This window comes from Garra rufa, chromosome 18 (assembly GCF_049309525.1).
Source record: "Garra rufa chromosome 18, GarRuf1.0, whole genome shotgun sequence".
In the NCBI taxonomy this organism is placed as follows: domain Eukaryota; kingdom Metazoa; phylum Chordata; class Actinopteri; order Cypriniformes; family Cyprinidae; genus Garra; species Garra rufa.
The window spans coordinates 13677975-13688556 of NC_133378.1; the positions used below are offsets into that span (position 1 = coordinate 13677975).

Consider the following 10582-nt stretch of genomic DNA (forward strand, 5'->3'; position numbering starts at 1 on the left):
AAAACCACCTAAACCAGCCGATTTAAAAAAAATGTTAACAACCAGCTAAGACCAGTTGATTCAGTAAAACAAAAACAGCTAATTTAGCAAAAAAAAAAAAGTTTAAAACCAGCTAAAGCTAGAAAAAAGTCATCCAAAAACCAGCTAAAACCAGCTGATTTAGCAAAAAGCAAACTGCTAAAACCAAATAATTTAGCAAAACCAACTAAAAACCACCTAAACCAGCTGATTTGAACCAAAAAAATGTTAACAACCAGCTAAGTCCAGCTAAAAACCTGCTGATTTAGCAAAAAAAGATAAAAACCAGCTGATTTAGCAAAAAAAAAAAACAGCTAAAACCAGCTGACTTAGCAAAAAAACCCTGTTAAAACCCAGTTAAAAGCAAATAATTTAGCAAAAACACTTAAAAACCACCTAAACCAGCCGATTTAAAAAAAAAAGAAAGAAAAGAAAATGTTAACAACCAGCTAAGACCAGTTGATTCAGTAAAACAAAAACAGCTAAAAAACAGCTAATTTAGCAAAAAAAAAGTTTAAAACGAGCTAAAGCTAGGTGGTTTAGAAAAAAGCCATCCTAAAACCAGCTGATTTAGCAAAAATAAAACTGCTAAAACCAAATAATTTAACGAAAACACACCAAAACCACCTAAACCAAACGATAATAACAGCTAAGACCATGTGATTCAGTAAAAAAAAATAAAAAATAAACAGCTAAAAACCAGCTGGTTTAGCCAAAAAAAATGAAACCAGCTAAACCTAGGTGGTTTAGCAAAAAGCCATCCAAAAACCAGCTAAAACCAGCTGATTAAAACAAAAAAGAAAAAAAATGTTAACAACCAGCTAAGACCAGTTGATTCAGTAAAAAATAAGTTAAAACCAGCTAAACCTGAAAAAGGGAGTTGTTAAGCCTTGCTAAAGCAGTAGACAGTTTAAATACACCATTTGTGTCACTTTATATAAGTTTTCACCCCCTCAATGAAAGTCTGTAGGATTTTTGGTGGTTTGATAGTCGGGTTTACGAAAACCTAAGTTGGATCAGTTAGAAAAGATAAAGTACACAGAGTCAGACTAGTCTGAAGGTCTGACCTGACTTCGGCGATTGTAGTTTTCTAGGAGAAGCCAACTTAATAACTGTTTTCAATTTTAATAAATGTTCAAATTTATTCATGTAATCAAAGCTAAATTTTCAGCATCATTACTTCAGTCTTCAGTGTCACATGATACCTCAGAATCATTCTAACATGCTTATTTGCTGCTTGAGAAACATTTCTAATTATTAATGTATCAACACCAGATGTGTTGCCTAATATTTTTGTATAAACCATGATACCTTTTTTCTGAGATTCTTTGGTGAAAGTTAAAAAAACAGCAGGTATTTGAAATAGAAATCTTTTGTAACATTATACATTTCTGTACTGATGCAGCTTTGCGGAATAAAAATATTAATTACTTTGAAACAAAAATCTTGCTCACTCTAAATATCTTTTTGTGTTTTGTCTTCTTTATATTTGAATTATATATAATACAGTGAACATTAATGTGAGTTATATACAGGATAAATGTGGTATGTTTGGATTGCAGAACAGGGCCCTTAAAATCAAATTCTTTGTTTTTCTCTCTGTCTTAGGTGCGGGAGTCAGTCATTAATCGTTTCCTCATAGCGAAGCATCATTTCATCCTGTCCGATGTGGTTTCAGAGGACGAGGTTCCCAGTATCGGGTAAACAGCTCTTTTGTTGATCTAATTCACTTCTGCATACTTTAAATAGAGGCTTTCTGAAGGAATCCTCATCTATAACAGTCCACTCACTTCTAGAAGTCAAATTTAGATTAGGTTTTGCCCGGCTGACACAGTAACAAATGCTGACTTTTTAGTTTGAAGCTAAATCCAATTCATGCACTGCAGTTCCTTACATTTAATAATGCTTACATAGAAGATTAGCATGTTTGATGGCAGTTTATGCCATCAGCAGTCTTCGATGACTGGATTGAGCATAGACTGCAGAGAGAGAGGTTTTGTCTAATTTTGAATTGGTATAGTTATCTTTATTTGACAGCTCCTTTCTTTTATTTCTCTTTTTTTCTCTTGTATGTTTGTATATTCAGTGGTCCAGGTGCTGGGTATGTTCTGAGGATTTTTCTGTTCTGTTTTCAGTCTAACGTATTCCTTTATTTTTCTCGTGTTCCTCCCCCTCAGATCTTTGTGTTCATAAGGTGCCATTCTATGTAGAGTTAGTCAGTGTAAAGTGTGCGTGTGTGTGTGTGTGTGTGTGTGTGTGTTAATGTGCAGATCCCACACTCAGAGAGTGTTTGTGTGTTTGATCTTCTGGTGAGTACTGACAGTGTATGTTTAGAGCAACTATGTATTTACTTACTCACCCTCATGTTATTCCAAACCCATATGACTTCCTTTCCTTTGTGGGAACTAAAGACTAAAAGAGATGTTCAGCTGAATGTAGATTCTCAAACGTATATGTGTGAGGAACAAGTCAAAGATAATTTAACTTTCACAGCCATATTGATATTCAGAAAAATAGCATGATCATGAGTGTATTGCTTTTATACAGCAGTTCAGTAAACAAAAAGTGAATATAGAGTAACTCTCATGTTTGTAAGTCTTGCCAGTTACTTGGCTCCACCAACAAACAATTTAGAGCAGTCGGTGGTTTATTCCTGAATGAATATGTTTTTCAAACAAATTCATTGAGTACCTGATTCAATGACTCGCTCATAAAATAGTGGGTCTCATTCATCATTAATTATATAGATTGTTCATATTTACACACACAGGAAAACGTATCAAAAACGTAGGCCTTATAGCCTTTAGTCACCCTTTCCTTTACAACCTTTTGTTACTCTCAGTATGTAAATTAATAAATCATGTGTTTGTGATATGAAGTTAATGAGTAAGACCTAGTCACTTATTTAGTTCCAGAGTAAATCTGTTTTTTTTTTAATTAATTGATTGATTGAATGATTCAATTTCACTTATACAGTGAGGAAGAAAATAATTTGATCCCCTGCTGATTTTGTACGTATGCTGACAAAGAAATGATCAGTCTATAGTTTATTTTAACAGTGAGAGACAGAATAACAACAAAAAATCCAGAAAAACACATTTTTCAAAAACGTTATACATTGATTTGCAGTTTAATGATTGAAATAAGTATTTGATCCCCTATCAATCAGCAAGATTTCTGGCTCCCAGGTGTCTTTTATACAGGTAATGATCTGAGATTAGGAGCACTCTCTTAAAGGAAGTGCTCCTAATCTCAGTTTGTTACCCTGTATGAAAGACACCTGTCCACAGAGGCAATCAATCAAGCAGATTCCAAACTTTCCACCATGGCCAAGACAAAAGAGCTGTCTAAGGATGTCAGGGACAAGATTGTAGACCTACACAAGGCTGGAAAGAACTACAAGACCATTGCCGAGCAGCTTGATGAGAAAGTGACAACAGTTGGTGCGATTATTCTCAAATGGAAGAAAAAAACGAAATAACTGTCAATCTGCCTCGGTCTGGGGCTCCATGCAAGATTTTACCTTGTGGAGTTTCAATGACCATGAGAACGGTGAGGAATCAGCCCAGAACTACACGGGAGGATCCTGTCAATGATCTCAAGGCAGCTGGGACCATAGTCACCAAGAAAACAATTGGTAACACACTATGCCATGAAGGACTGAAATCCTGCAGCTCCCGCAAGGTGGGCAGGGGGCTCAAGAAAGCACATGTACAGGCCCGTCTGAAGTTTGCCAATGAACATCTGAATGATTCAGAGGAGAACTGGGTGAAAGTGTTGTGGTCAGATGAGAACAAAATCGAGCTCTTTGGCATCAACTCAACTCGTCATGTTTGGAGGAGGAGGAATGCTGCCTATGACCCCAAGAACATTATCCTCTCCATCAAACATGGAGGTGGAAACATTATGCTTTGGGCGTGTTTTTCTGCTAAGGGGGACAGGACAACTGCACCGCATTAACGGGACGATGGACGAGGCCATGTACCATAAGGGCCAGGGCTTTGACAATGGGGCGTGGATAGGTATGACCCAAAACACGGCCAAGGCAACAAAGGAGTGGCATTCATTCATTCATTCATTCATTCATTCATTCATTCATTCATTCAAGGGATCAATTTGCCCAGATGATTTTTCGTCAGAACGCACTTCCACAGTACATTCAGCATCTGGCTCAAATTCACGATCTCAACCATATTCTCAAAGCTATCGTTTTCAATGACTTCAGAGTCAATATTTTGAGCACTGGCAGCTTATTCACCACATCCACCATCAAATGACAGTGACATTTATATTTTATTCAGTACAGTAATTGCTCTGCAGTAAAGCCATTCAAACCAGTTCAACTTTTGCTGATGATATTCTTTTGTTTTATGCCTGCCATAGTTATGAGTAAAACATCACGTCATTATTAAACAGTGCCACATAAAGGTGAATTGCATGCATTTAGTCATCAGCTATTTACATATTTTTGCGCACAAAAAATATACTTACACTATTACACACCTCGGGTGTCTAGCAATACTATACACTTTTTAAAAAAAATAATCAGAAAACAGATGTTGTTTCATGTGTTTTTTTTAATATTTATTGTGTATAATGAATAGATTGAGGAATACTTAGAAAGTTGATGTCGAACCTGAAAAAATGAAGGAGGGAGAGGTTAGTTAATGATGTCATTTAAGGTTTAAGGTCCTGGAGTGGCCTAGCCAGTGTCTAGACCTTAATCTCAGAGAAAAATAGTGGAGGGAGCTGAATATTCCAGTTGCCAAACGTCAGCTTCAAAACTTTAATGATTTGGAGAGGATCTGCAGACAGGATTGGAACAAAATCCCTCTTGAGTTGTGTGCAAACCTGGTGGCCAACTACAAGAAGCAACTGACCTCTGTGATTGCCAACAAGGGTTTTGCCACCAAGTACTAAGTCATGTTTTGCGAAGGGGTCAGATACTTATTTCACTCATTAAAATGCAAAACAATTTATAACATCTTTTGAAATGCATTTTTCTGGATTTGTTTGTTGTTTGTTGTCTCTCACTGTTCAAATAAGCCTACCATTAAAATTATAGACTAATAATTTCTTTATCAATGGTAAAGAGTCACCATCTACTGTGTAATAATGTACAGAAAGAGTCACTGATGAATCTCTGTCACTAATGCACTGACTAACAGTCTGTCAGAAATGTGTTCAACATCAACAATTGTTAGTAGATGTGTGTTTGTGTGTGTTCAGGATAGAAATAGAAACTAAATAAATGCACTCACTGTATGTGAGGCCGATAAAGTCCTGTCCCAGTGTCTATTGTTCATGTTGAACGTTAACTCAAATCCCTTAATAATGCCACAGTGTATTATGGGATATCTCCACACTGACTCTCAGCTGACGCTTTTTCAGGGTGTTAGGCTGGAACCTGTTCAAACTGGCCGAGCCCAAACGGCCCCTGAAGCCTCTCAGGAAGGAGAGGAAGAAGGTGACGGCTCAGAACCTCTCAGATGGAGACATCAAACTCCTGGTCAACATCATCAGAGGATACGACATCCCCATCCGCAGACCTTACGCCAGGTACCTGTACACACAAGTTGACCAATAAGAAGACATTATATGATCAATTTCACTTATTGTATGTATTTTTGCTGTATTTTCAGCAAACCCCCTGTGTCGGCTAAGTCTGGGCGATCATTCGCAGAGCCGTTTGCAGCTCCTGTGTTGTCTCAAACACCCCAACGGGGCAGCGAGTGGCCCTTCGGACAGGTAACAGCGCAACTGCATCACTGCACCATACCTGTACATTTACCTGTAATAATATTTGACTGTACCTTTATGTGTTCATGTGCTGTATCTGTACTGTAGCCTCTGATCAGACCATTTGTGGAGGTGTCTTTCCAGCGCTCAGTGCTTCAGACGTCCACCGCTGAGGGGCCAAACCCCTGCTGGAATGAGGAAATTGTTCTGCCATTCAGGTCAGACTTAAACCTACAGCGCTGACATGAAAAGCCAGTATAAAATCATAAACTCTAAGTGTTACTACTGCCTACTACTCAGACAGCTGTCTTCAAAAGCAGCCTTCTAACTGGAACAGAATCTCATAAGTGGCTCATATGTGTGGCTTTACACTGGCAGTGACTCTGAGAGATAACCTAATGACAAACAAAAATTATACTAGCAGTTCAAGTTTTTCAACAGTAAGATTTTTAATGTTTTTTGAAAGTCTCTTTTGCTCACTAAGCCTGCATTTATTTGATCCAAAATACAGCAAAAGCAGTAATATTGTGAAATACTATTGCAATTTAATATAACTGCTTTCTATTTAAATATAAATTAAAATGTAATTTATTCCTGTGATCAAACCTGAATTTTCAGCTTCATTACTCCAGTCTTGATCCTTCAGAAATCATTCTAATATGCTGATTTGCTGCTCAAGAAACTTTTTTTAGCATTATTATTATCAATATATAAAACGGTTACATTTTTTTCAAGATTCTTTGATAAATAGATAAATGAATACCTTTTATTTAGCAAGGATGCTTTAAATTGATCAAAAGTGATGACAAAGACATTTATAATGTTACAAAAGATTTCTATTTCAGATAAATGTTTTACTGAACATTTTATTCATCAAATAAACCTGAAATTCTACTCAGCTGTTTTAAACTTAATAATGATAATAAATGTTTTTTGGGCAGAAAATGAAGAATATTAGAATGATTTCTGAAGGATCATGAGACTGGAGTAATGATGCAAAAAATCACATGAATAAATTACATTTTAAAATATATTCAAATAGAAAACACTTTATATTTCAAAATTATAATGTTTTAGCTGTACTTTGGATCAAATAAATGCAGGTTTAATAAGCAGAAGAGACTGCATTAAAAAAAAAAACATTAAAAATCTTACTGTTCAAAAACTTTTGACTGGTAGTGTACAAAGGTAAAACTGGGTGTTAAAATGTTTTTCTTTACTATTCTCTAGTACTGAATGATGCACATTTTTTTTTTAATAAAATGGTATAATATTTATAACTTTTATACTTCAATAATTTTCATTTTTTATTATTCTTGATATTCTCCATTATTATATAAGAATAAATACTGTTTAATATATATTTATGTCAGTAATATTTACTATTTCTTTTGACAAAATGTAGATTTTCATACTTCTAGACTTTAAAAAATTAAATGTGTATTAAGATTTCTGGATAAATGGTCATTTCTTTCATTCTTTATCTTGATATTTCCTAATACTGAATAAGAATAAATATGTATTAATATAAAAAAAATATATTATTATTATTTTTAAAATATCAATAATATTTTTTGACAAAATATGAACGTTTTTTCTTGATGATCTGCATTGATGATTGATGTTTTTTTTTTTAATTAAAAAAAAAAAACTTAATAAATTATACTTCTCCAGTATTTAATAAAGCATATACTTTTTTTAAAAATATATTTACATACAACAAAAAAAATTGTTTAATGTAACTGAGTGTTTTGTTTTGTGATGCTGCATAATATTTTGGCCAAAAAATTAAAAGACAGCATCCTCTTCCTGCCTAACCTAATCTTAACCTTAATCACAATGTTATTTTCTCATTGAGTTTCAGGATGTGTATGGTGTGAATCAACATTTTCTGTTTTATCTCAGTGCTCCAAACGGAGACTACAGCTCCACCAGTCTGCAGTCGGTCAGAGATGAGGTCTTCATCAACATTTTCGATGAGGTCCTCTATGATGTGGTGGAGGTGAGAAACACTCAAATGTGCCTCTGATGTGTTTATGGCCCATTCCCAGAGTCATTTCAACCCCCTAATGCGATAATGAGCTGACCTGTCTGCTTTAACTCGGTCAGGATGAGCGGGAGAGAGGCAACACCATTCACACCCGCATAGAGCGGCACTGGCTCGGCTCCATCAAGATTCCCTTCAGCACCATCTACCTGCAGTCTCGGGTAAGATACCAAACACTAACACTACATACAGAGCACATCATACTTTCTACTTTTGTATAAGCATGTATGTATAATGAAAATATGCTCTAAAATAACCCTTACAAAAAAGAAGTTTATTTAAGTGTGCTATTAGTATACTTCTGTTAAACTAAAAAAGTATACTTTCAGTCTACTTTTATGTACATCTCAGAAATTTTCCTTATACACTTCTCAGAAATATACTTAAAATGACATTTAAGTATACTTGTCTCAATATATTTGAGCTATACTTGTGCTCTGAGAATCCGTTTTCACTGTTATATGCTAGGAGCGCTATTACACATCTTCTGTACTGATTTTCCAAAACACAAGTGAAGAAGAAACCGAAACAACAGATGCTTCTACATGTAATTTAACACAATCGTCAGACATAAAACAGCATCAAAACCATAGATATGGAAAACTGTGTAACGTTATGGAATAAAATGTCGACCCATGAAGAGGTAATAATGACTTTCAAGCTTTTGGGTGTTGATCGACTCCATCTACGTTTTGATGATCATGCATAGTCTTTTTTTTTAGCTTTTTGTTCAAAGTGTTGTTTAATTATTTATTTTTTATTTATGAAACTTACCCACATTCAAGTGTTTATAACAAAGAATGCATTAAGCTAGAATAACATGTTTTTGTTTACAAGCAGATACCCTGTTCTTTCTTTTGATGTTTTGTATGTTCAGATATTCAAATAACAAAATATATACAAATTAATACCTAAATAGGGACATAGAAGTATACTTGAATTATGATGTAAAGTTCACTTAAAGAAAACGTACGAGTTTACCTGCAGTATAAAACTACTAAACGAGACTATACTTCAAAGTGTACTAAAAATGCATAAAAAGTATTTAATTAGTAAACTATCAGTAAACATATAAGTTAATTTTTAGTATACTTACAGTGCAAACTGAAAACATAGATGTAAACTAGTTGTGTACTCAAAGTTTACTACTGTTATACTTAAAGTATACTTTTATATACTAGAAAGTGGGCCAATTTAGTCCCAACCAGTATTGAAATAGTGCACTTAAAAATATACTACTAGTACAATGATATTTGTATACTTCATAAAGTATACCTAAAATATGCCTGAACTTTACTTAAGTATACTTAATTAAATAAACGTCAAGTATACTTCTCTTTGGTAATGGGAAACCTGATAGGTTGACTGAATGTATGTCTTTTAAATTTGACTGACTGGTTTATTTCAGTAAAGCTGATTGATTGTGATTTGTTTAGATTGATGGGACGTTTAAGGTGTCCACTCCTCCGGTGCTGCTGGGATACAGTAAGGAGCGTAGTTTGGGCAGTGAAGGTGGATATGACGCCATCCGCAGCCTGAGTGAAGGAACCTTCCTCAGCCTCTTCATCACCATCGAACCCCAGCTGGTTCCCGGAGACACCATCCGAGAAAAGGTACAACAGCCAAATCTGCATTACCATCAAGTGTTACGTGATGATAAAAAATTATGTTCATAAAAATAAGATTTTTATTATTTTTGGTTCAGTATTGTTTTTCTTCTCTTTCTCTCTCTGTTTTTCTTTTTTGACTGCTTTTAATAGATGAAGGAAGTAAAGGTAACATATTTAGAGTCTGAATCATGTTTGTTTACAGTGGAAGTCTATGGGGCAAAGCACTATACCAACATAAACATTAAACACATTTTTTTTTCAAAATATCACCAAAATGCTTTAGCATTAGCATCATGCCAGTGTGATGAAATTGATTACTAACTTTACAAAAGCCAGTAAACTGGGAGATTTTCACATGGTATTCTGGATATACAAAAAGTGTTTACATGGAGAAAAATCTGCTGACCATAACCTAGAACTGTCTAAAAAGACAATATAAAAACTTTACAGCTTAAATATAAAACACATTTGATGTGGAATGACCAAAACTACTAAAATTGCATTGACAAATACACATTGTCTGGCCAGAATGTCTAGCTCCACAGACTTCAATTATATGTCATTGTATTAGGCTACTGTAAACATGATTTTCGTTTGTTTTGGAGAAATGGAGAAATGAGTCAGAATGATTTGGTGGTAATCAACACCATCTGGGAGCATCATAGAGCTTAGCTAGTATTACTTGTAGCTTACTTGTGCCATTTTATTTAGACCAGTAAGACCTTCTGGGATTTTAAAGGGATAGTTCAGCCAAAAATGAAATTTCTGTCATTAATTAATTACTCTTGTGTCGTTCCAAAGCTGTAAGACCTTTGTTTATCTTTGAAACACAAATTATGATATTTTATATTACATTTTTTTCTGCATAGACAAAACTGCCAGAAAGGTAGTAAGGACATTAAGGTGGAACCACTGATGTCACAGACTATTTTATTGATGTCTTTACTACCTTTCTGGGCCTTAAACATGTCAGTTGAGTTGCTGACTAGGGATTCACCGTATATTCAGCAACCAAAATTTTTAGAATAAGCGAAAAGGGCAAATAAGTAATACTGAACAGCATGACGTGATCAAACAGAGCCACGCACGAATGCAGCAAACAAGTCGGCAGAGAGAGACTGTTTAGTATTGCATCGCATGTCTTCCATGAGAAGAGAAAGGGCTGGTT

At 34.9% G+C, this 10582-nt stretch overlaps 1 protein-coding gene across 1 annotated transcript in view; it reads left to right on the top strand.

The window, feature by feature from the left end:
- Nucleotides 1-10582, top strand: part of cc2d2a (coiled-coil and C2 domain containing 2A) — a 49952-nt gene that overhangs the window by 30056 nt on the left and 9314 nt on the right. The window contains exons 18-24 of the mRNA XM_073822651.1: nucleotides 1627-1718; nucleotides 5410-5577; nucleotides 5661-5766; nucleotides 5866-5975; nucleotides 7663-7759; nucleotides 7867-7965; nucleotides 9241-9417. Coding sequence (XP_073678752.1) covers nucleotides 1627-1718; nucleotides 5410-5577; nucleotides 5661-5766; nucleotides 5866-5975; nucleotides 7663-7759; nucleotides 7867-7965; nucleotides 9241-9417 — 849 coding nt within the window. The remainder of the gene's footprint in view (nucleotides 1-1626; nucleotides 1719-5409; nucleotides 5578-5660; nucleotides 5767-5865; nucleotides 5976-7662; nucleotides 7760-7866; nucleotides 7966-9240; nucleotides 9418-10582) is intronic.